Raw genomic sequence first — 26,834 nt, 5'->3', positions numbered from 1 at the left:
TTGAGACTTGTGAATCCTCGACACAATGGTGGTGATACAATGAACTCTACACGGCAACAAAAACAGCAATAATAACGTTAATATTTCTAACAACTAAAATCATAATAACTCGAAATACAACAAAAACAACAAGTACAACAACAAATACAACACCACCACAACAGCAACAATCACAAAATTTACAACCACAAGGCACCCGTGACAACAACAACACTGCCTGGCGTCTCATGACTGGTCTGAGAACAGCTTCCAACACGCCATCAGGAGATTAACGATTCATTAACATTTGTTTATGTAAATCACCCGACCAAACCTAACTTGACCCCTTCCCTCTCCCCTCCATATCTCTGCGCGTCTCTGCCGTCTGTGAAGTGGCCTACTTTTCACATCAACTCTCTCTCTTTCACTCTCTCTTTCTTTCTCACTTTCACACTCATTTAGTGTTACTCACTTTCACGTTCACACTCTCAGTTTCTCTCTCTCTCACTTCGACACAAGACTGGTAAAAACACTATTTTTGAAACGTATTTAAAAAGTAAAATTTTATCATCCATTAAGTTACAGAGAGAGAGAGAGAGAGAGAGAGAGAGAGTGTGTGTTATTTTAGGCAGTGACTATACTGTTGCATCTTCCTCCTGTAAACACTCGCCTGCCTAGTCAACACACACACACACACACACAGAGAAGACCATTTTCTTCCTGGTATCGAAATCGCCACACATACATACGTACGTACGCACACACATACGCACACAATCCCAGTGTCTTGAATGGTTTACGGTGTGTGTGTGTGTTGCGTTTATCACGCTTGAGTAAGGCTCTTGAGTGAGTTCATCCTTCTATCTACCTACCAAGTTACCTGGCGGGCCACAACAAGGTCAACAGGTAGAGTCGAGGCTGGGAGAGTCACTTGTTCCTGATCGGTGGTGGTTGTTGTTTCTCCCCCACCTGTGTAGACCTAGGTCCGGGTCCTGGGGGGTGTGTAGGTGCGGGTCCTGGGGGGTGTGTGGGTCCTGGGGGTGTAGGGTGCGGGGTCCTGGGGGTGTGTAGGTATCCTGGGGTGAAAAGAGGTGCTGGGGTGCTGGGGTGACAGAGGGGGCAATACCTGATCGTGGGAGATAAGACCAGGTGACCTTCTGTTCTCTCTCCGTTTAATACTAATTCGCAAGTGGCGGCTGGCGGATGAAAATATTCTACCTTCCTGAGAGAGTCGCTGTCTGCACTCAGTACCCTCTGGTGTACTGAAGGTTGACTGCACTGTGTGTTGTATCTAGACTGCCCCTAACTGGCTGTCTGGCGTGTGGGAACCTTTTATACTTTTCATTGTTTGGTGGTGTGGTGGTGGCTGGGGTAGTGGTGGTGGTAGTAGTGGTGATGACAGTGGTCGTGGCCTGGGCAGATTATGTTAGAAGTGACAAGGCAACATACAGCTTGAGTGACAACATTAGTGGTGGTGGTGGTGGTGGTGGGGGCATCAGTAGTGATAAATGTGAGGACGAGACACACCATACATACATACATACATACATACATACACACATACACACACACACACACACACACACACACACACACACACACATACATACATACATACATACATACACACATACACACACACACACACACACACACACACACACACACACACATAACCAACCCCTTCCGCAGTATATTGTCCACCTCCCCTCCTCCCTCCAGTTAATCCGTCTCTTTCTTTTGTACATATAATTACACTTAATTCCCCGACCTACTTATGACTGTTGGGCATCACATCAACTTATTAACTTAGGAACACTTAATCACCTTAAATAAACTACCTCACTGACACAAGAGACCGCGGGGACATCATATTTACCCGCGTATGTTAAAACAAAAAATTTGGACCGGTGAGGAAGTTAGGAGTGGGATGGGGTGGTGGGTTTTGCCACGGTGGGATCAACAACGCGGCCCAGCCCAGTCATTTAGCGCACTTCCGGCAGCCAGCAGGTGACGGAGTGGCGGCAGTGTGGTCCCGGCCGAGTACCAGACCAGTAGCCAGTGTCCCGTCACCTCCTCTCTCCCTCTCTCTCTCCCTGTCTCTCTCTCGTTCGTAGTGCCACCCGAGAGGATGACATGGTGATTGCGATGGTGGGTACTGTTGGCCCTCTCGTTCTGTAGTGCCAGTAAAGGTGATTCTCTTCACCTGTAGTGCCACTGAAGGGGTGTCATGGTGACCCTCTCCCCTGTAGTGCCACTAAAGGGTTGCCATGGTGACCCTCTCCCCTGTAGTGCCACTAAAGGGTTGCCATAGTGACTCTTCACCTGTAGTGCCACTGAAGGGTTGCCATAGTGACTCTATTCACCTGAAGTGCCACTTAAGGGTTGCCATAGTGACTCTTCACCTGTAGTGCCACTTAGGGTTGCCAAGGTAACTCTTCTTCACCTATAGTGCCACTGAGGGGTTGCCATAGTGACTTTCACCTGTAGTGCCACTTTAGGCTGCTACTGCACCACCCATAGAAAACACTGAGGGTTGCCAGTGACTCTCAATTCAAAGTGCCACTAAAGGGCTGCCATAGTGACTTATTCAATTCAGAAACACTTAAGGGCTGCTAGTTATATGACTCTTCACCTGTAGTGCCACTTAGGTTGCTATAGTGACTTCACCCGTAGTGCCACTGAAGTCAGCAAGGTAACTCTTTCACCATAGTGCCACTGAGGGTTGCCATGAAACCGAAATAGTGGGGAAGTGATGACTCGCCCCCCGGTGCAGACCAGGGGGGGGGCGTGTTGGGGAACGTTTTGATGTGTTGTCCACGTGTTTTTTTTTTTCTTGCAACTCTGGATTCGTTTCCGGATTTTTATGGATCTTTTATTTTACTTCTGTTGTTATTGTGACGGATTTATGAGTTTTTGTGAGTTCAGTGATAATAATATATGCATTTAAATTTCCTCGGTAAGTATAATATTTATACATCAATGTACAGTATCTCAAAATAGTATCTGCCGGGATTTGTCCGATGACTTCCGAAATGCTACATGCAACTTGTTATGTCCCGGGTGGGTTGGTATGCGTGGTTCTGTGTCCCGAAAGGGTTGATATGCGTGGTTCTGTGTCCCGAAAGGGTTGGTATGCGTGGTTCTGTGTCCCGAAAGGGTTGGTATGCGTGGTTCTGTGTCCCGAAAGGGTTGGTATGCGTGGTTCTGTGGCCAGATTGATCCTACTACATTTGGTAAGCAAAGATCATATAAATTACGCCCAAATAAATACACACTGAATTACTTATGTTAAACTGTATACCAGAGTACATGCTTGTCCCAGTATCTACCGTCTGTGGTCTTGTTAGAGATACTGTACATTCCACTGAGTATTATAGTCCAGTGTAGAGCAATTAGAGTACGGGATGTTTATAATGGTGTGTGTGTGTGTTGTATAGGCATTGTTGTGGTGGTGTCTCTATGTCAGGTGGAGTTCCGGTGGATGTGTGTGAGAGAGAGAGAGAGAGAGAGAGAGAGAGAGAGAGAGAGAGAGACCTTGATATGGAACAGCTGCAACTTTTATTGGTTTTGGAGAACTTGTGGAAGTGTTGGTGCAACTCAAAGTTCCCCATAACTCAAAGTTCCCCTGTAACACATAGTTCCCCTATAACTCTCAGTTCCCCTGTAGCACAAAGATCCCCTGTAACACAAAGTTCCCCTGGAGCACATAGTTCCCCTATAACTCACAGTTCCCCTGTAACACATAGTTCCCCTATAACTCACAGTTCCCCTATAACTCACTACGTATTCACCAGAGTAGTGCTGGAGTTCTATAGTTTTGTCATTTTTTCCCAGTTGGGTCTTTTTCGTTGTGGTTGTGGAGAGCGTGGCCACATAGTTGCCTCCACAGTGAGTGAGTGAGTGAGTGAGCGAGCAAGCAAGCAAGCAAGCAAGCAAGCAAGCACAGCATACAGTATTTAACACAGCGTATATAGTATATTATAACAGCGTATACAGTATATTATAACACAGCGTATACCATATATAGCAGCGTATATATATATATATATATATATATATATATATATAAAATCACACGCTAACCTAACTTAACCACAAGTTCACCTAACCATAACCTACCCTAACCCTTGCATGAGAGACAGAGATAATAAGAACATGCTATTAACTAGTTCCCTCCTTCCACAGGCTTTCCTCGCCTCCATCAACAACAAGACGAGAGAGGATAGTAAATCTCTGACGGACGAGAACGAGAACACGGCTGTTCTTGAAGGCGAGGACCGGGTGGACGACGCCTGCCCTCTCGTTCCCCCCAACCACGAGAACACCAACAACAAACATGACAAGAGCCACAACAACAACATCAACAACAATAACAACAACAACAAGAACCACCACCAGGGCCCTCTAGCCAACGGAAAGGTGAAGAATATAGAGAGAAAGTCATCTAGATTTCGTTTAGGATGTGATGACGATTCCGATGACGATGAAGACATTATGCCCGGGGACGATAAAGACGATAAGGACGACCCCGGGGTGGTAAATCCAGCCTTCTTCAGCAGTGAGGACGACGACGAGGTGGGGCGAGGCGACGGTTCCACCACCTCAGCCAGGTCGTCCCCTGATCAGTCTCCTTCACCCTCCTCCAGACTCAACTTCAAGTGAGTCCCCCAACTGTTGCCTCCTGTTGCCCTGTTATAATTGTCTTCTTTCTGTTGACCTGTTATATCTTCCTGTTGTTCTTCTATTAGAGTTGTGCCTCAGAGATTTTCTTCATCTTGAACATTTTCTCTGGGGTTCCATCAATTAAACATTGTTCTCTTGTTGTAAGTCTCGAGTGTTTTAGTCTCGTGTTGTCTCTTGTTTGTGTTCACTCCGTCACAACTCCGTGTTATGTGTGTAACTTTGTGGTCTCTGTTGACCCGTGTCTTCCCTCAAGCAGCATGAGTCCCCGTCCCAGCCCCCGCCACTCCCCGGTCAGCCACCGGTCGGGGAACCTGAGCCACCGGAGCTCTGTGTCCTCCGTCAGGAAGGGCATCCTGAAGAAGAGTGGCTCCTCCTCCACCATCAACATGGAGATGGTCAACTTGGGTCTGCAGCAGAACGCGGCGGCGGCAGCAGCAGCGGGCAACACCGCAGTCGTGAACGGGTACCAGAGAGCGAGATTTACAGATCCTTACGACGACAATTTCGTCCCCGTCGACACCCACCGCTTCGTCGGGTAGGTCCTCGTGTTGTGTATCTCGTTTGTTGTGCTTCTCGAAGTTGCCACAGTAGAGTTGACTCAGCCCCCAATTATCTTGGTTACTGTAGGCTTGACACAGCATTTAGCTGGTCACTGTAGAGTTGATCACTGTACTCTGTAGATCTGCCATGTCCGGGCTAATGATCACGTCCATCCATAATATAACTTCAGCTTGGCCTCAGATCTTCCATCATATATCATTAAGAAGCCGTAAAGCACGAGTGTGAGCCTCAGTAGTTATAGTAGAGAGTTTCTCTCACTCCCTCACTTTTGCACCTCCCCACCTCCTCCCTCCTCCTCCACAGCTCCTCAGAAGAATCCAATTACGTGGCTCAGAAGTCTCTAGGAGGACACCGGGTCAAGTTCATCCTGGAGACCGGCAAACCTGACCACGTGCACGGCTCCTACGACGACATCCGGATAGAGAAGATGGAGAGAGAGAGGATTGAGAGGATAGAAAGGTAAAGTAAACACAGAGGCTCCTTACCTCAACTGACGGTGGGTTGTGTATGTTTGTCTTGTTATTGTGGAACAGAACACTGAGAACAACACATCGGTAGTGGTTGTTCCTGCATGTTATTCTTCCTTTGTTCATCTTGGGGCGACGCCTCGGGGTACTGTTTTGCATGTAATGATCAAGTGCATGAAGAATGTTTACGTGTTTACACTTCCTCAAGTTGGTGGTCTCTCAAACAAACTTCTTCATTCCAGAACTCAATAAACTTCAGTCAGTTCTCTTAAACAGACTCTCTTGTATTCTTTTTAAACTAATATTTATCATAAATTCCCCAAAAAGTTTTTGGTGATTTGTAATGATTTTCCTGTCTTTACTTTCAGCATCCCACACACTGTGCATGGCATGCCTCAACTAACACCATTCCCCCCACACACACTCACTCCCACTCACCTTACTTCTGGCGTTGACTCCCACACCTACAATAGTCCAGCTTTAATTAACACCACAGCACAGGTGTTATGGGGCAGCCCTACCACAGCACAGGTTGAGGACACCCCAGCCTCACCCACTACCACAGCCCATGGCGACCCGCACACCACCTCTAGCAGCTTTCTCAACATTACTTTACACAACTCTGCTTCCTCTGTGGGTCATCCTTGTGGCTCTGGTAACTCTCACCCCAAACCAACTTCAGATAAAGAATGTCATCCCCTTAGAACAGAGTCACCAGCTGTCTCTTGTATGCCGCCGCCCGAAGTCTCTGACACACTCGACAAGGAAGACAATTCTGAGGAGACTCGAGACACGACACAACACAAGTCTCTCACTGGACCACCAGACACGGCGCCTCCAGCCAGTAGTGAAGGTAAAGACTTGACTTCAATTGTCGCTCAGAGAAAAGAACTTAAAGCGTTATTGAAGCAAGACTTAGCTAACTTCAGACTCGGTCGTAGGTATCTGGTAGCCAAGGAACTAGAGGAGAAGTTGGCAGCGTTGAGGATTAATGAGAGCGTCGTCCACCGCCTCAAGATCCTGCAGTATCTCCACTACCGGGACCAACTGAAGACCACCAGTAACTGCCACCCGGCACTCCTGCACGACATGGACGGCACTAACTCCCTCGACAGGAAGAAACAGAGAGGCAACAGACAGAAGCTCAGGGGCGGTACAAAACGTTCTCATTCCTTCCACTATGGTGATGTGACTGGACGCTCCCTCACTCCCATACCTGAAGAAGAGGACCACGAGAGGACTAATGAGGAAACAGAGGTGAGGATGATGGACCTTGAGGAACGCCACAACAACAAATTAGACTCTGACATCAAGGACCGACATAGTACTCGGAGACTAAGCGACCTCAAGGAACAACATCGGTTCTCGAACTCCACAAACCGAACGGAAAAACCCGCCAAAACTCGAAAGTTCTTGAAGAAAAATGAGAAATCGGCGTCAGAACCTTCCTTCTTCTCGCCTCAAACTGAGTTACAAGTCGACAACATCAGCTGCCGGTACCTCACGTCTGATAGAGGGAAGAAAGGTGATTCTTCACCAGCCATCACCTGCGGGGGTAATGTGCTGATGATCGAGGTTAACGCTGCCAACAGAGACACGGGGATTTCTGCAGGTGACACACTACCGCTTGGCACACCGGATGATACCGCTTGTGCTGCTGCTGATGGACACGCACACGATGCACCAACGCACGCACACGATGCGACAATACACGCACATGACACAGCAACAGACGAACATGATGCAATAACTTACGTACATGACACAACAACAGACGAACATAACGCAATAACTTACGTACACGACACAGCAACAGACGAGCATGATGCAGTAACGCACATACACGAGACAACACCAAACCCAAACGAGACAAAGACACAGAAAACAGCAAAACACAACACCGCACCACACGGCACAGAAAAACACGACACAGCAAAACACAACACCGCACCACACGACACAGCAAAACACAACACCGCACCACACGACACAGCAAAACACAACACCGCACCACACGACACAGCAAAACACAACACCGCACCACACGACACAGCAAAACACAACACCGCACCACAAGACACAACCAAACACACCCACGACAGCGAGGTGACCAGCATGTCGCCCAGGGGAACTTTTAGTCTACACACTCAGTCATCCCCTAACACCACCACCACCACTACCACCATCGTCACGCCGCCACACACCTCCACCACCAATGGACACGTCAACATTACTCCCGAAAGAACAAGGCTCAACCACCAGTCCAACACGTCCTCATCGTTTCTTGACAATAACCTGAAGAAGACACCGGAGGAGGAACACTCACACGACGTGGTCATCGAACTCCACAACTTACCTGATGTGGCCAGGATCTGTCCACAGCGCCACAGCCGGAGTCAAGCTGATGATGATGATGGCAGAGTCCTCCCTCCCTTGATGACTTCAGGTCCCACCGACTACCTTACCTGGGCAGCTGTGACTCTTCCTGACCAAAGGTATAGATAGATGACCTCGATGACTTGTGATGACTTGACTAACCTTCAAGCTTGAGCTGCTGACCTGACCTGACCTGACCTGATCTGATCTGTCCCTGCTCCCCCACCTCCCACCGTCGCCGCCTCCGCCAACTGCTGAAGTAACCTGCAAAACTCATCTGTATACTTATCGCTTTTCGCCACACCTGGAACACACTACATCTGCAACACGTCACGACACATCTGCAACACACTTCACGATACATCTGCAACACACTACACCTGACACACGCGCCACGACACATCTGCAACACATCACGACACATCTGCAACACACTAAACCTGCAACACACATCACGATACATCTGCAGCACACTACACCTGCCACACACACTACACCTGCCACACACTACACCTGCCACACACTACGCCTGCAACACACATCACGATACATCTGCCACACACTACACCTGCAACACACTACACCTGCTACACACTGCCTGCAACACACATCACGATACATCCGCAACACCCACACCTGCATACACCTTACACACCTGCAACACCCTACACCTGCCACACCCTACACCTGCAACACACTACACCTGCAACACACTACACCTGCCACACACTACGCCTGCAACACACTACACCTGCAACACACATCACGATACACCTGCAACACACTACGCCTGCCACACACTACACCTGCATCAAAAGGCTTCGTTAATTAATAATGCTTCCTTGCTTAAGCTGATCTACCTGAGTATACTCATGTTATATCTCCTCAGGTACACTCAGGTATACTCACAGGTACACTCAGGTATACTCACAGGTACACTCAGGTATACTCACAGGTACACCCAGGTATACTCTCAGGTACACCCAGGTATACTCTCAGGTACACCCAGGTATACTCACAGGTACACTCAGGTATACTCACACCTGTAAACCTGCATGACTTGTTTTTTCTCCCCAGAGCTGACTAATGCATCAAGTAGAAATATTGTTGTTTTTGTTATTTGAGGATGCATGGTGTGTGTGTGTGTGTGTGTGTGTGTGTGTGTGTGTGTGTGTGTGTGTGTGTGTGTGTGTGTGTGTGTGTGTGTGTGTGTGTGTGTGTGTGTGTGTGTACGTGTGCGTGCGCGTGTGTGTGTGTGTGTGTGCGCGTGCGTGTGTGTGTGAACACAGGTCAAAACACCTTCCTTCCTTCATTCTTTTTCCTGTCTTTGCTCCTTTCTTCCTTCCTCGTTGTGTACTGTATATCTTCCTTCTTATCCGCTCGAAGACAAACTGGGCCCCTGTTGCCATACACACACACAGATGCAAAAGGTATCCACTACTGATTGTTGATACGAGTCAATTATAATTTATCTTTATCCTCTGCCATGTTTGTTTTGGAGATGACTCGTCTTTCACAGCTTAGATAATTGTCAACCAAATGAATAAACCTTCACTCAGACATAATGATACTTGTTGCTTTATATAAAATACATGACATCAGAGTTACCAGTTCACTAGGATTTAATCTCTGGATCTAATAAATGTCTTGTTACATTTATCTATGATTTTTAGTTAATTTATAAGATATATTCCGCCATATTATTTTGTGTTTGAAGGAGAAAAACGTCGATTTGTTGAGGTAAAGAAAGATTGAGGTGAGTTAGTGTTTCGTCTGGGCGGGAGAGACCTGTGTGTGGAACTGTCTATATTGACATCCTATATGACCCTGGTGACCTCTGACCTGACCCTGGGAGTTAGGGTGGGAGGAGCTATCTGTTGTCAGTCTGGTAAAGGGCAGGGCAGGGCAGGGCAGCAGGAGGTAGTGGTGGGTATGTGGCAGCAGGGTATGGCAGGGCAGGGCAGCAGGAGGTAGTGGTGGGTATGTGGCAGCAGGGTATGGCAGGGCAGGGCAGCAGGAGGTAGTGGTGGGTATGTGGTAGCAGGGGTATGTAGCAGGGCAGGGCAGCAGGAGGTGAGTGGTGGGTGTGTGGTAGCAGGGTATGGCAGGCAGGGCAGCAGGAGGTAGTGGTGGGTGTGTGGCAGCAGGGTATGGCAGGGCAGGGCAGCAGGAGGTGGTGGTGGGTGTGTGTGGCAGCAGGGTATGGCCAGAGACAGGGCAGCAGGAGGAGTAGTGGTGGGTGTTGTGAAGGTAGCAGGGGTGTATGGCAGGGCAGGGCAGCAGGAGGTAGTGGTGGGTATGTGGCAACAGGGTATGGCAGGAGCAGAGGGCAGCAGGAGGTAGTGGGTGGGTATGTGGTAGCAGGGTATGGCAGACAGGGCAGCAGGAGGTGATGGTGGGTGTGTGGTGGGGGTATGGCAGGGCAGGGCAGCAGGAGGCCAGTGGTGGGTATGTGGTAGCAGGGTATGTGGGAGCCAGGGCAGCAGGAGGTAGTGGTGGGTGTGTGGCAGCAGGGGTATGGCAGACAGAGACAGCAGGAGGTAGTGGTGGGTATGTGGCAACCCAGGGTGTGGCAGGGAAGGGCAGCAGGGGAGGTAGTGGTGGGTATGTGGCAGCAGAGGCAGGGCAGCAGGAGGTAGTGGTGGGTATGTGGCAGCAGGGTGTGGCAGAACAGGGGCAGCAGGAGGAGTAGTGGTGGGTATGTGGCAGCAGGGTATGGCAGGGCAGGGCAGCAGGAGGTAGTGGTGGGTATGTGGCAGCAACAGGAGATAGATCAGTCATAATGTCTCGCTTCCTGTGTGTGTCAGTCTGATTGTCATTCCACTTGTACACACTGCTCCTCCCTGCCCTCCTCTGTCATGACCACCTCCCTGCCCTCCTCTGTCATGACCACCTCCCTGCCCTCCTCTGTCATGACCACCTCCCTGCCCTCACCTGTCATGGCCACCTCCCTGCCCTCACCTGTCATGGCCACCTCCCTGCCCTCACCTGTCATGGCCACCTCCCTGCCCTCACCTGTCATGGCCACCTCCCTGCCCTCACCTGTCATGACCTCGCCTCGTACTGAAGGGGTTAATTCATCATACCTGTTGTTTAACTAAGGTGTCTGGTATAAGTAAGCTCTTCATAGGACCAGTACCCAAACCCATCACTCCAGCAGGTACAGTATGTTTTCTTCCCGGGTATTGTACGTGTATCTAGTTGTGACCTGTGTTAACCTCTTTAAACCTTTAATAACTTGTGCTTCAAGTTTATAAGGGATTCATTCGTCCTAACTTGGAGTACTGCTCTCATATCTGGGGTGGCTCTTCTTCCGTCCAACTGTTAGATAGGGTGGAATCAATGGCATTTTATCTTATTAACTCTCCTCCTTTAGTTGATAATGTCTGTTATCTTTCTCTTCGCCACAATGTTGCTTCACTCTCTTTTTTACAGGTACTTTAACGGGCAATGTTCGGTGGATCTGGCATCCAGTGTACCGCCGGCAAGGCCGTGGGCTCGTAACACACGTCTTGCCCGCGGTGCCCACCGTTTCTCTGTGGATATCGGTCACACTAGAATAACCCGTTATAGTACATCCTTCTTTCCTCACACAGCCAAACTGTGGAATGCTCTGCCTTCTTCTGTGTTACCATACTCATACAATCTGTCTCACTTTAAAAAGCTAGTGTCCCGGCATCTTCGTGGTGTAGATTAATATAGTCTTTTTCTCTTCTCTTTATAATTTATTTTTACTCATATTTTTCGCCCCCTAGGCCCTGTTGTTGGTCGATGACCTTCGCCAGGGTGGGCTGTTCTCCGTAATATTTATATACAGTATGTATATATACAGCACAGGTACTCGTATGTCTGTAATGTTCTGTGCTAATCCTTATGGACCTGTGTTGACCTGTATTGTCCCTTATTGACTTGTGTTGTACCTTACTGACCTTTGTTAACCTGTAATGACCTGTATGAACTTTTATGACTTTTAGTAACTTGTGTTCACCTGTACTGACTTGTGTTCACCTATAATAACCTGTACTGAACCTTAATAACCTGTGTTGACCTGTGTTAACCTTTACTGACCTGTGTTGCACCTGTACTGATCTGTGTTGACTTATGATGCACCTGTACTGACCTATGTTAACCTGTGTTGCACTTATACTCACCTGTGTTGACCTTCGCAGCGGGAAGAACCTGGAGGTAACCAACATGACGGGGGACAAGGGCGGGAGGAAGTGCCTGCTCTTCTGTGCCGCCATGCTGGTTCTCACTGGCTCTGTCATCGTGGCCGGGCTCTATGGTTGTAAGTACTGCACCTCCACCACCTCTTACTTGGTGGATAGATAACCACACACCCCCACTTGATAGATAGATAGGTAGATAAAGTGTGCTAACTGGTGTGTTGTTTTGCATTAAAAGTGTGTTAATGCATGTTAATTAGCGTGTTAATTCATGTTAAAAGTGTGTTAAGTGGTTGGTGTTATGTTACAGCTGGGAAACTCAAGAAAATCACAGACTACGGCCAAGGTATACAGAGCAGCAGTCTATATGACGGTGGTGATGGAAAGACTACTACTACCTCCCCGACTTTGTATTATGGTTAGTGTCTGTCTGTGTGTCTCTCTCTGTATCTCTCACTGTCTGTCTCTGTCTCTCACTGTATCTCTGTCTCTGTCTCACTGTATCTCTGTCTGTCTCTGTATCTCTCACTGTATCTCTGTCTGTCTCTCACTGTATCTCTGTCTGTCTCTGTCTCTCACTGTATCTCTCACTGTCTCTCTCACTGTCTCTCTCTCTGAACCATTAAACACACTAATTTATGTCACTATCATCCTCAGTTCCCAACGCCATAGAAGTCAAGTTCAAGATCGACAACCTGAACTTTACGAATGAATTAGCCGACACCTCCACCGATACTTACAAGACCCTAGCCACCGTCCTGCAGCGAGAGGTGAGTCTGTGTGTTGGTGTGGTGGTGATGGTTTGTGTGTGTGTGTGTTGGTGTGGTGGTGGTGGTTTGTGTGGTGGTGAAGGTTTGTGTGTGTGTGTGTTGGTGTGGTGGTGGTGGTTTGTGTGGTGGTGAAGGTTTGTGTGTGTGTGTGGTGGTCAAGGTTTGTGTAAGTGGGTGGTGTGTGTGTGTGTGGTGTGGTGATGGTTTGTGTGGTGGTGATGGTTGTGTGTGGTGGTGGTGATGGTTTGTGTGGTGGTGAAGAAGGTTTGTGTGTGTGTGTGTGGTGTAGTGGTGGTGGTGGTCGTGTGGTGGTGAGGTTTGTGTGTGTGTGTGGTGGTGTGGTGGTGGTTTGTGTGGTGGTGAAGGTTTGTGTGGTGGTGAGGGTTTGTGTGTGTGTTTGTGTGGTGGTGGTGGTTCGTGTGGTGGTGAAGGTTTGTGTGTGTGTGTGGGTGGTGTGGTGGTGGTGGTGGTTTGTGTGGTGGTGAGGGGTTGTGTGTGTGTTTGTGTGGTGGTGGTGGTGAAGGTTCGTGTGGTGGTGAAGGTTTGTGTGTGTGTGTGTGTGTGTGTGGGTGTGGTGGTGAAGGTTTGTGTGGTGGTGGTGAAGGTTTGTGTGGTGGTGAGGGTTTGTGCGTGTGTTCGTGTGGTGGTGAAGGTTTGTGTGTGTGTGTGTGGTGAGGGTTTGTGTGTGTGTGTGTGTGGTGGTCAAGGTTTGTGTAAGTGGGTGGTGTGTGTGTTTGTGTGGTGGTGAAGGTTTGTGTAAGTGGGTGGTGTGTGTGTGTGTGTGGTGGTCAAGGTTTGTGTAAGTGGGTGGTGTGTGTGTGTGTGTGGTGGTCAAGGTTTGTGTGTAAGTGGGTGGTGTGTGTGTGTGTGTGTGGTGGTCAAGGTTTGTGTAAGTGGGTGGTGTGTGTGTGTGTGGTGTTTTAGGCAAGAAGTGAGTGTTTGTGTGTTTTTATGGCATTTTTTACCACATTTGTTTATGATTTGTGTTTTTGAATACCTCTTTAATATATTGTTCAGTGTATGTGTGTGTATGTGTTTTTTGTTTTAACACACACACACACACACACACACACACTACTGTATAACCTAACCTAACTTCATCTTTGCAGCTGGAGACCACGCTCATAAGTACAGACGTTCGGTACAATGGAAAAGCCAAAGTGGTTCTCAAGATTCTGAAATTTGAGTAAGTTTTACCCACATTTTCTTATTATAACTTGTTGTTGTTCATGAGCGAGGTATCTAGGTCTTTGTGGTGGTTGTAGATGGATCATTTTGACTTAAAGATCAGGTTAGGTGTCTGTGAGAACTGTACTGTACTGTATATTGATGCATTAATTATGATAATACTTTAAAATCATTTATTTGTAATAAATATTTTGTATATAACATCATAATAATAATAATAACAACAAATACAACGTAATATACAACTCACCATCAGTATTTTATGAGTGGATGCTTCATACTCACATCATTTGGCTCAGGATAGTCAGTCACTCCTACAGTTTACCTTGAGCATACATAGCCTTTCCACCCACCACCACTCCCTCAACTGAACCCTTCTTTCCTGACAGAACTTTCAGGGTCGGAAGTATCACCTGCACCTTCAGGATAGGATGGAAGTATTACAACGAGCAGGACAACGGCCACCAGACGGCGCCCCTTAACCTAACCATCGTGAGGAAGCGGTTAGACACCAAAGTGGAAAACGGTTACATGTTGTTTAACGAGAAGTACAGTGTGCCCCGAGACTCTGTTATTGTTGAGAGTAAGTCATGGGTTTTTAATACTCTACTGCACTGTGCTGTACTGGTAGTTTAGCATTCTGTAGGGTAGTGGTAGTGTACTGTTAGTGGTAGGGTAGGGTAGTGGTAGGCAAGGGTAATGGTAGAGTAGGTTAGTGGTAGGCAAAGGTAATGGTAGAGTAGGTTAGTGGTGGGGTAGGTTAGTGGTTGGGCAGGGTATTGGTAGGGTAGGTTAGTGGTAGGCAAAGGTAATGGTAGAGTAGGTTAGTGGTAGGGTAGTGGTAGGGTAGGTTAGTGGTAGGGTAGGGTAGGGTAGTGTAGTGTAGGGTAGTGTAGGTTAGTGGTAGGGTAGGGTAGTGTTAGTGGTGGGGTAGGGTAGGGTAGGGTAGGTTAGTGGTAGGCAAGGGTAATGGTAGGGTAGGGTAGAGTAGAGTAGGGTAGGTTAAGTTAAGGTAGTGTTAGAGGTAGGGTAGGTTTGGTTAGGTTAATGTCAAGTTAAGTTAGTTTAATGTTAGGTTAGTGTTAGGTTAAGATAGTGTGGGGTTAGGTTAATGTTAAGTTGGGTTTGGTTAGCATTAGGTTCGGGTTAGGTAGTTCAAGTGAAGGTTGTAAGTTGTGGGTACGATACAACTCTAATATCTTGAGTGATAAGACAACAGTAACATGGTGTTGTATGTTACAGGGCTGTTGGATAAGTGTCTCAACAACCAGTCGCAGTGTTCTCATGGGTGTAAGTTCTCACGTGAGGAACTGCGCTTTGTCTGCGAGTGTCCTGACTATCTCTACCTCATCAACGCTACTGTGTGTCAGGACCCAAGTGAGTTATCTCTCTCTCTCTCTCTCTCTCTCTCTCTCTCTCTCTCTCTCTCTCTCTCTCTCTCTCTCGTGCTTAACCTTTCTCCCTACTATTCCTAATTCTTGTTTATATTGCTTAAATAAATCCACTCGCTTCTTATTTTTTTATTATTACTAATATCATGAGATTTTTTATTCAAGTATTTAGTTGTTATTTAAATGATTATTTTTGTTGTTCATTATCCAGCTGCCTCCTTCATCATCATCATCATCATCATCTTATACAGTATATGCATGACAGGTGTATAGATGTGGGATTTGTGTGAGTTGGAGGTCAGGTCAGGTGATTTTGGGTGCTGAATAACCTAACTTAACCTAATCTAACCTTCCCTGTCCTTAGCTAAATTAACCTAACCTAACATCTAAGAGTTTCATGTTACAACGTAGTTTAACATGGAAATATTAACATCTGTTTTTTCTCTCTCCCTTTCGACCTAACCTAACCTAACCAACATTACAGGTCAGTTAACGACTAAGAGCTCGACCACAACCACTACTACCACACCAGCTACAACAACCACCACTACTACCACACCAGCTACAACAACCACCACTACTACCACACCAGCTACCATACCTAACCCACTGACTACTACTGATACCACTACCAACACTAACACAACATTGGCCACTGAAACCACAACTGAGGTAGAAACCACACGTGATATAGAAACCACAACTGAAATAGAAACCACACCTGATATAGAAACCACAACTGAAATAGAAACCACACCTGATATAGAAGCCATAACTGATATAGAAACCACACCTGATATAGAAACCACAACTGAAATAGAAACCACACCTGATATAGAAGCCACAACTGAAATAGAAACCACACCTGATATAGAAACCACAACTGAAATAGAAACCACACCTGATATAGAAACCACAACTGAAATAGAAACCACACCTGATATAGAAGCCATAACTACAAATAGAAACCACAGAGTTAGAAACCACCACAACAGGAGTTAAAACAACAGAGTTAGAAACCACCACAACAGGAGTTAAAACAACAGAGTTAGAAACCACCACAACAGGAGTTAAAACAACAGAGTTAGAAACCACCACAACAGGAGTTAAAACAACAGGTTAGAAACCACTACAACAGGAGTTAAAACAACCGAGTTAGAAACCACCACAACAGGAGTTAAAACAACACAGTTAGAAACCACCACAACAGGAGTTAAAACAACAGAATTAGAAACCACCACAACAGGAGTTAAAACAACAGAATTAGAAACCACCACAGCAGGAGTTAAAACAACAGAGTTAGAAACCACCACAACAGGAGTTAAAACAACCGAGTTAAAACCACCACAACAGGAGTTAAAACAACAGGTTAAAAGAAACCACACAACAGGAGTTAAAACAACAGAGTTAGAAACCACCACAACAGGAGTTAAAACAACAGAGTTAGAAACCACCACAACAGGAGTTAAAACAACAGAGTTAGAAACCACCACAACAGGAGTTAAAACAACAGAGTTAGAAACCACTACAGCAGGAGTTAAAACAGAGTTAGAAACCACTACAGCAGGAGTTAAAACAGAGTTAGAAACCACCACAACAGGAGTTAAAACAGAGTTAGAAACCACCACAACAGGAGTTAAAACAACAGAGTTAGAAACCACTACAACAGGAGATGCCACAGACAAAAGTGTTCCCAGCTAAGCCTCCCACCTACTGTAACAACACTGAACTGTTCTTTAATCCATTTCCTCCACTGCAAAGCCTGAATAGAATCACTCCACCCCTCCCCTAGGCCACGCCCTCACCTACTGTACCTCCACTTCCCCCTATGGCCACGCCCTCACCTACTGTACCTCCACTTCCCCTATGGCCCACGCCCTCACCTACTGTACCTCCACTTCCCCTATGGCCATGCCCTCACCTGCTGTACATCCACTTCCCCTATGGCCATGCCCTCACCTACTGTACCTCCACTTCCCCCCCTATGGCCACGCTCTCATCTACCTGTCCACTTCCCCCTATGGCCATGCCCTCACCTGCTGTACATCCACTTCCCCCTATGGCCACGCCCTCACCTACTGTACCTCCACTTCCCCCTATGGCCACGCCCTCACCTACTGTACCTCCACTTCCCCCTATGACCACGCCCACAACTACCTCCATTTCCCCCATGGCCACGCCCTCACCAACTTTTAATGGTAAAAACTAAATATTAGAAAACTACTCTGATTATTTAGAACACGTGCTGACAAATTAGAAAACACATCATAATTGACTAGGAAACACTTTATTAATGAGAGAATTCATATGGTTAATTAGGGGACACGTGTGGTTAATTAGAGAAGACATGTAGTTAATTAGAGAACTCATGGTTAATTAGAGAACTTATGGTTAATTAGAGAACACATGTGGTTAATTAGAGAAGACATGTGTGGTTAATCAGAGAATACATATGGTTAATTAGAGAACACATGTGGTTAATTTGAGAACACGTGTGTGGTTAATTAGAGAATACATATGGTTAATTAGAGGACACACATTGTTAGAGAACACGCATGGTTAATTAGAGAATGCACATTTTTAATTAGAGAACACATGGTTAATTAGAAAACTTGCTGGGTTAATTGCAGGATGCACATGGTTAATTACAGGACGCATAAGGTTAATTACAGGACATGGTTAATTACAGGATGCACATGGTTAATTACAGGACACATGGTTAACTACAGGACACACATGGTTAATTACAGGACACATGGTTAATTACAGGACACACATGGTTAATTACAGGACACATGGTTAATTACAGGACACATATGGTTAACTACAGGACACATGGTTAATTACAGGACACACATGGTTAATTACAGGACACACGTGGTTAATTACAGGACATACATGGTTAATTACAGGACACATGGTTAATTACAGGAAACACGTGGTTAATTACAGGACACATGGTTAATTACAGGACACACGTGGTTAATTACAGGACACATGGTTAATTAAAGGACACATTTGGTTAATTACAGGACACATGGTTAATTACAGGACACATTTGGTTAATTACAGGACACATGGTTAATTACAGGACACACATGGTTAATTACAGGACACGTGGTTAATTACAGGACACACATGGTTAATTACAGGATGTACATGGTTAATTTCAGGATGCACATGGTTAATTACAGGACGCATATGGTTAATTAGAAAACGCCTGGTAGATTAGAAAACACGACATTCATAATCTCGTCTCAAGTTATTATTTTTTTTAAACAAACTTAAAGAGAAGTAAGACCTTAAGAGTAATGATGCAGTAATTGAATGAACAGGTTGGGCTGGGAATAAATGCCTGATTAAGTGTATTAAAAAAAAATATTACAAGGATATTTGGAAGACAACAAACTGACCTTGTACACACACACACACACACACACACACACACAAACATACATACATACATACATACATACATATATACATACCTGTATTTACTGTATTACTTCAGCTACAGGTGTCTCCCATGTTATGTAAGTACCATTACAGTATAGTACAGATGTCACTGTAACCACTGTCTTCGTGCTGCACCGTATTGTAATACAGTGTGATACAGCACCTGAGTATACTGTGATGTATTGTTTCAGGATTTCAGTGAACCTGTATTAATTTGTAACAGCACCTCATTATACCTACTGTAGTACTGTAATCACACAACACCTTCCTGTTACTACTATAACTACTGTAGCCACATAAAACACTGCTTTAACTACTGTAGCCACATAAAACACTACTGTAACTTCTGTAGTCACATAAAACACTACTGTAACTTCTGTAGCCACATAAAACACTACTGTAACTACTGTAGTCACATAAAACACTACTGTAACTTCTGTAGCCACATAAAACACTACTGTAACTACTGTAGTCACATAAAACACTACTGTACTCGAGAAATCCTCAGGGTAGCTGCAGTGTTAAGTAAATGTTCTCTACATGAACACACTGAGCTGCTCTTATTAAGCATATAAATGTCAGTTTTATTTCTATAGTATTTAATCACGTTTTATGAGACAAGTTATACGCTGTGAATATAAGTTAACATTCTGATGCTATAAAAGTCGTAAAGTTACATCGATATATGTATTAGGAAGGAGGTGTTTATATTTCCCACCAAAGGTATGGGACAGGTACAGTGTATACAGTCGTTATGGTAACATGCTAATGGGGTGTTTTGTTCTTCAGATCAGTCAAGGGTTGCAGCAGCCACCACCTTGACCACTGTGACTTCGACCCCCTCCACGACAGAGATTACGTTCAAAGAATTGTTCAACAACGTCTTTAGCAAACAGCAGGGTAAAGCCACCTTCCTTGGTATAAAATCAGAGACGACGGAGACAGAGATTGAGGTGCCTCCTAAACTCTCTGACCAGGATTCTTCAGCAGCTAACACAACGGCCGCGGGTGATGCCAAGCTTATACCTGATGGCAGTGTTGTCAATGGTACCAACACTACCAGTACCATCGCTGTCAGTGGTACCAACTTTACCGATACTGATATTGTCAGTGGTACCAACACTACCAGTACCGACACTGAGGGAACAGTCACATCTTCAATTACACCCACTAATGTAACTAGTGAAGGAGTGAGTGTTAGTGGGAGCCCCACTGATGTTGGTACTTCTACTTCTGAAGGACTTACAACTAATACCACTAATGTCACAGTCAGTACAACTGGCACTCTTGGTGAAGATGTTGCCATGGAAACAAATAAAACGTCAACAGCTGTTGATGTGACCTCCCCGGTGGATGACCCAAGCCAGGTCAAGGAGGAGGAGGGTCAGCCTTCAGCCGGGGTGTCTGAGGAAGTGACTAAAGAAACTGAGGCTGAACCTGAAGCTGAGGTTGTTGTTGACATCACACCAGAGGTTATTACTAACACTACATCAGAGGTTGTTACTAACACTACATCAGAGGTTGTTACTAACACCACATCAGAGGTTGTTCCCAGCACAACCCCAGAGGCTGTTCATGACACAACCCCAGAGGTTGTTCATGACACAACCCCAGAGACTGTTCATGACACAACCTCAGAGGTTATTACCAATGCCACCTCAGAGATTGTTAGTAACACCACAGTGGAGGTTACTGCTGAGGAAGTGCCTGCCACTGACACAACCTCCTCCACTACTGAAGCAGCCACCAGCACCACAACCGTACAGGCCACAACAGAAGCTCAGATGAATGTGACGACGACGACGACAAGTAAGACACAGACAAGTGAGGGTGAGGGGCAGGGGGCTCCTACACCACCACCACACACGGTCGACCAAACTATCAAAGTGGCTGAAACGCACAATGAGACAATCACAGGTGACACAGCACCTGAGATGACCACTGAAGACCAGGTCCCTCACCAGCCTTGGGCCAACACCAGTGGCCTCACCCCAGAGATCTATGTATCTCCTGGCACACGTCTGGAGGACATTACAGCATTCTCTAAGGCCCACGCTGGCAAGTACCCCATCATACAAGATCTGTCAGCACTCAGGCCAGGAGACTCCCCTGGGGATGTCCGTCTTCAAGATATGATCTTGCCTGAGGATCACTTCAATATTGTGTCAGAAGTGAGCACGGCTGTGAACACCACCCAAGACTCTATGACACAAAAGGCAGCTCCTGGAGACGGTTCCCATGATGGCCAACAAGCTGCCCACAACACCACAAGTCCTGAAGCAGCGCCTGACACCAGCAGTCATGACGACAGTTCAAGTAAAGTGTCAGTTGACACAGCTGTTATATATAATAATGAGACAACGTCAACCACCACACAGAAGCCTGTTGTCATAATAACAGCATCCAAGGCTGACGAAATTCATGACGAAGTTCCTGAGGTGGAGGAAGATACCTTCAGTAAGGAGGTGGTGACGGTACGAGCCACAGAGTATGAGGGTAACCCGGTGTTTGCTAACAAGACACCACCACCAGTACCGACAACAACAACCACCACTACTACCACCACCACCACCACACCAACCCCTCCCACAGTCTCAGAACTTCCTCAGGTGACTGACAAACCACCCCAGGATGATGCTAACAACACAAACATTCAGAAGGAAGGAGAGAGTCAAGTTCCTGAACCTGACAACACTGACCCAGGTATTGACTTCAGCATTATCTTTGATGCAAGTTCTGATCTGGGCACCATGAGAGGCAACACCACTACTGGCTCAGGAACCTCTTCTATATTGCCTCCACCACCACCATCTGCTGCAACCACCACCACCACAACAACAACAACTCCTTCCACAACCTCAGAGTCATCTAGTGTTGTCGTCCCAGCTGAAGTTGCTGCTGCTGGGACACCTGGGGACACGGGGTCGACCCAGGTGCAGGAGCCAGGTAGTGGTACTGCTGCTGACCCTGACCTGACCTTGAACATCAATAAGGAAGTCAAGACCACAACTGTTTCCACTCCCAAGTTGCTGTGTGGTGAAGGTAAGTGTCGTGTGTAGTGATCAACACAAATAGTTCTCTACAGTATGTTTATGTGCATCTTGGTTAGGTTAGGTTATATTTTGTGTGTTTAATGATGATATTTTATGCTGCCACAGACCAGGTGGAGTGTGTGAACGGAACCAGTTCTTTGGGTCGCTGTATCCCTCGCACTGCTCGCTGTAACTCTGTACCCGACTGTTTTGACATGTCCGATGAATACCAGTGTGTGGAGAACAACTGCTTTGGTAACTTCCAGGTATGTATGTGAGTCTTCCCCTCTACCTACACCACCACCACCACCTACACCACCACTACCTTCACCAACATTTTACACCACCACTACCTATACCACCACCACCACCTATACCACCACCACCACCTATACCACCACCACCTACACCACTACTACCACCACTACCTTCACAACATTTTACACCACCACTACCTATACCACCACCACCACCACCACCTACACCACTACTTCACCTTCACCACCTTCACCACACCACACCTTTACACTACCACCACTACCACCACCACCACCACCACCTACACCCCACCACCACCTACACCACCACCACCACCACCTACACCACCACCACCACCTACACCACCACCACCACCACCACCTACACCACCACCACCACACCACACACCACCACCACCTACACCACCACCACCACCACCACCACCTACACCACCACCACCACCACCACCACCACCACCACCACCACCACACCACCACCACCACCACCACCACCACCACCTACACCACCACCACCACCTACACACCACCTGGGAAGATAGATATAGTAGATAAAAAACTGGAACTATTATTGGGATAACTCATTAATAGGAACACACACTTGATTCTAATTATTGGCTGTGTTTTTACAGTGTCTGGATGGTGAGTGCATTGAGAGGCAGTATGCGTGTGATGGTGTTACCAACTGTCGAGATGGTGATGACGAACTGGATTGTGGTAAGCGTCAAGCTCTATGCATTTTTTTTCATTCTCTATGCACACACATACACTTTATCTCTACACACAAATACACACACACTTTCTCTGACTATGCACTCTTTTTCTCTACACACCCTCTTGAGATCTACACACTCTGTTTTTGGATCTACACAGTCATGTGTCTCTCCACGCACACTCTTTCTCTGTCTCTTCATCTGCCTGTCTTTATAACTGAGTATGTAAGACTAAGATTCGCCTTTTGATAACTTTATTAAAATTACAAATACAATGTTAATGCTAAATGTTAGACTCACTGAGGCAATATATACTGTACTCTAAAACATTTTGAAGAATATTGATAATTTTTTAGACATGGGAACCCTGTTTAATCCACTATCTTCCTCCTTCTCTCCCTCCTCCTTCTAGACTCCTGGCAGTGTTTAGCGGATGAGTTCAAGTGTGGAGGAATGGTCCCGTCTCCCTGCATCCCTCTCTCCCTACACTGTGATGGCCAGCCTGACTGTATTGACCATTCCGATGAGATGAACTGCAGCAGTCAATGTCCTGAAGATAGCTACAGGTGCCCTGAAGATTGGTGTATCCCTCTGGCCAGGACCTGTGATGGCACACCTGATTGTCATGGTGGAGAAGATGAGATGAATTGTGGTGAGTGGTGGTGGAAGGAATATGGTTGTGGTGAGTGGTGGTGATGGAAGGAACATGGTTGCGGTGAGTAGTGGTGATGGAAGGAACGTGGTTGTGGTGAGTGGTGATGATGGAAGGAACGTGGTTGTGGTGAGTGGTGGTGATGGAAGGAACATGGTTGCGGTGAGTGGTGGTGATGGAAGGAACGTGGTTGTGGTGGTGATGGTGGAAGGAGCATGGTCGTGGTGAGTGATGGTGGAAGGAAAATGGTCGTGGTGAGTGGTGGTGGAAGGAAGGGAGATGATGGGAGAGTAATAATGAAGAGGTGTTGTTGGAGAAAGTGAAAGTATGGGCATTGATGATAAAAAGTGATGAAAGAGGAAGGGTGGAATGGGGGTGATGGAGGAAGAGTGGAGATGGAAATAAGGTGATGAGAGATTGATGATGGAAAGAGGAGTGATAATGATAAGAAGTGTAAGTAAAAGAAATATATTGAAGTAAAAAAAAATAGGTGACATAAACTCTTAAGATAGTGCTTCCTTACAGGTTGCTCTGGCCAGGACGAAACATCATGTGCTGTGGGTGGATGTGTACCAGTCTTCAACCTGTGTGATGGTCTGAGACAATGCCAGGATGGGTCTGATGAGTGGCATTGTGTCAGGATAGATAACAGTACACGGCAGCTTGAGATCAGGTAAATTGAGAGTCATGTTCGTTAGTCTAGCTGTTGGTCAAGTGATGTACTACTGTATAAACGAAGTCTTCCCCACAAGACTCCTTGGGTTGTTTACACTTTACATACAATTTAGTTCTTTTGATTTTAAGCACAATATAAAGATATTTTTTTCTGATAGAATTAGTTTTAAAAGTTTAATAATACGGTGTACATATTTCTATGCTAATTATTTTTATTATTACCTATTTGTTTACCGGTACTGTTAATTAATAGTTACGTAAAAATAGAAGCAAAAGGGAGCGAAGATAATGTTGCCATCGTCCAAAAACTTTTGATAAATAAAATGTCACTGCTTGATGTATTGATTAAATGTTGTTGGAATCGAAACTAAAATAAATTAAAGTACTTTTACCCATGAGTGACAGATGACAGGTGATGGGTGACATGATAAATGACAGATGACAGGTAATTTGTGACAGGTGGCATGATAAGTGACACATAACAGGTATTAGTTGACACATGACATGATAAGTGACAGGTGGTGGGTGACAGATGACACAAGTGACAGAGAAGACATATGACATGATACTATACATAGCTCAGATCCTTCGGGAGACACAAAGACACTACTGTAATATGAACTTGATTTACAGGAGCGGAGAGAACAGGTGGATGGCCGTGTGTGGTAAAGGCTGGACAAAGGAGTGGAGTGACGTGGCCTGTGAACAGCTGGGTGCAGCCGCCTCACTCAGTATGGAGGTGAGACGAGTGGACGAGGCAGTGCCGCGACCTCGAGTGATGCTGGCACCCAAGGCGTCACCCAGGTCACTCACCCCGCTACAGTTCGTTCTTAACTCGGACTGTACGAGCGACTCTCTTGTCCTTCTCTCCTGTGAAGAACATAGTGAGTTAAATATGTTATTTTGTTATAGATGAAGTGAACATAAGAGATAATTTGTTATAGTTGAAGTACATAACAGTGCCTCGGATGATTTTTTATATGGATAACTTTCATTCAAAAATAATTATTAGTTTTATACTGTATTTTGAGTTTTATAAAAGATGTGGCAGTGGTTAATGGTGATAGAAAAATAAACCTTCTCCTGTTTGGTCTTATAACCATGACACCTCTTTATTCTCTTCTCTGTCCCTCTTACCACATTCATATAAGTACCTCACCTCACTGACTCTAAATTCCTCTTTCTACAGCGTGTGGGTCGTGGAGCGTCGGGGATGATGTGCTAGAGGAGCAATACCTGCCCGCTGGAGAAGTGAGGCCACCTATCACGGAAGGACTATGGCCCTCGCTGGCACTCTTGCTCAGGACTCACCCCAGCAACAACACTCATGCTCGCACCGAGTCCTGCACTGCCTCCATCGTCGCTCCTAGCTGGGTCCTGGCCGCCTACTCCTGCCTCGCTGCTAAGTATGGTTCCTCCTTCTATTTGTTATCTGCAGTTGAATCATTGCATTTATGGGTAGTTGCTTTTGTTGTGGATAGATAGATAGATAGATAAGATAGCTTTCAATAAACAGCAGTAGATGGTTGTTTTACTGTACCTGTACTTGTAAATTGCATTAGACTAACTATATACCATACAAGGTTCTTATTACTTCAAGGTCCCTCATCTTGTTAACACCATTACTGGTAGATTCCTTTAATACAGTACTTTAATACTTTACAGTGGTTTTTGTAAGTCAGAAAATCGCTCAAAAAGTTCTTGCAGTCTATTTGAGATCATTGTGTTGTCAGAGAAAGGAACTGCAGGTTTTAATAAGACTTTGCAGGGATGATGTGTTGTAAAAAAGAGTGAAACATTGGCTAGTGTGATAAATTAGTTGGTTTTGTGATTGTATAATGAAAGGTCAATTTGGGAAGCTTAATGCCATGTGTAAGAGCTTGAATATTGTAGAATGAAAGGTAAATGTTGAGAAGTTTGATGCTAAGTGTATGACTTTGATTGTTAATATAAGAGAAATTAGTTGGTGTTAACACAACAAACGTGAATTAAAATATGCAAGGAAGAAAGAATGATAAGTTTGTGATAGGTAAAGATGATGGTGGAAATAGAGAGGTTAATGAGGGTAATAAGTGTTATGAACAAGGAAAGAGGAAGGAGGGAGGGATGGTGTTGAGAAAGGGTCCTGCATCTGTGTCATGTGTTTCACTATTAGGAAGTTATTACATGACACCAACACTATAAGGCTCTTGCCACAGTTCTACCTGCAATTATATTTTTATATCTATATAAAGTTTCCATATTACTATTAATAAATAAGTTCGTTGGTGGTACTGTACAATGGTAACTACTGTGTCATGGGTTTAAGAACTGCTTGGCCCAGACACATGCAAAAAAGGGTGTTATCCAGTGTGACCCTTACCACTTTGGCCCAGACACACATTAAAGGGTCTTATACAGAGTGATTCTCATTACCAAACATGACATGTTTCCTCTGGGCACATCAT

General features: G+C 45.8%; 1 protein-coding gene across 10 annotated transcripts in view; it reads left to right on the top strand.

The window, feature by feature from the left end:
* Positions 1 to 26,834, top strand: part of LOC121856612 — a 119,129-nt gene that overhangs the window by 87,488 nt on the left and 4,807 nt on the right. For 9 of the 10 annotated variants that reach the window (XM_042352251.1, XM_042352256.1, XM_042352253.1 and 6 more), the window contains 16 exons: positions 4,168 to 4,640; positions 4,919 to 5,200; positions 5,530 to 5,685; positions 12,239 to 12,357; positions 12,546 to 12,653; positions 12,893 to 13,005; positions 14,115 to 14,191; positions 14,583 to 14,776; positions 15,436 to 15,570; positions 19,830 to 22,082; positions 22,199 to 22,338; positions 22,980 to 23,064; positions 23,473 to 23,712; positions 24,238 to 24,385; positions 25,021 to 25,271; positions 25,577 to 25,793. In XM_042352251.1, coding sequence (XP_042208185.1) covers positions 4,168 to 4,640; positions 4,919 to 5,200; positions 5,530 to 5,685; positions 12,239 to 12,357; positions 12,546 to 12,653; positions 12,893 to 13,005; positions 14,115 to 14,191; positions 14,583 to 14,776; positions 15,436 to 15,570; positions 19,830 to 22,082; positions 22,199 to 22,338; positions 22,980 to 23,064; positions 23,473 to 23,712; positions 24,238 to 24,385; positions 25,021 to 25,271; positions 25,577 to 25,793 — 4,991 coding nt within the window. The remainder of the gene's footprint in view (positions 1 to 4,167; positions 4,641 to 4,918; positions 5,201 to 5,529; positions 5,686 to 12,238; positions 12,358 to 12,545; positions 12,654 to 12,892; positions 13,006 to 14,114; positions 14,192 to 14,582; positions 14,777 to 15,435; positions 15,571 to 19,829; positions 22,083 to 22,198; positions 22,339 to 22,979; positions 23,065 to 23,472; positions 23,713 to 24,237; positions 24,386 to 25,020; positions 25,272 to 25,576; positions 25,794 to 26,834) is intronic. The other variant, XM_042352252.1, reaches the window with a different exon arrangement.

The sequence above is a fragment of the Homarus americanus genome, unplaced genomic scaffold, assembly GCF_018991925.1.
Source record: "Homarus americanus isolate GMGI-L3 unplaced genomic scaffold, GMGI_Hamer_2.0 scaffold26591, whole genome shotgun sequence".
In the NCBI taxonomy this organism is placed as follows: Eukaryota; Metazoa; Arthropoda; class Malacostraca; order Decapoda; family Nephropidae; genus Homarus; species Homarus americanus.
This window is presented reverse-complemented; position numbering and strand designations above follow the sequence as displayed.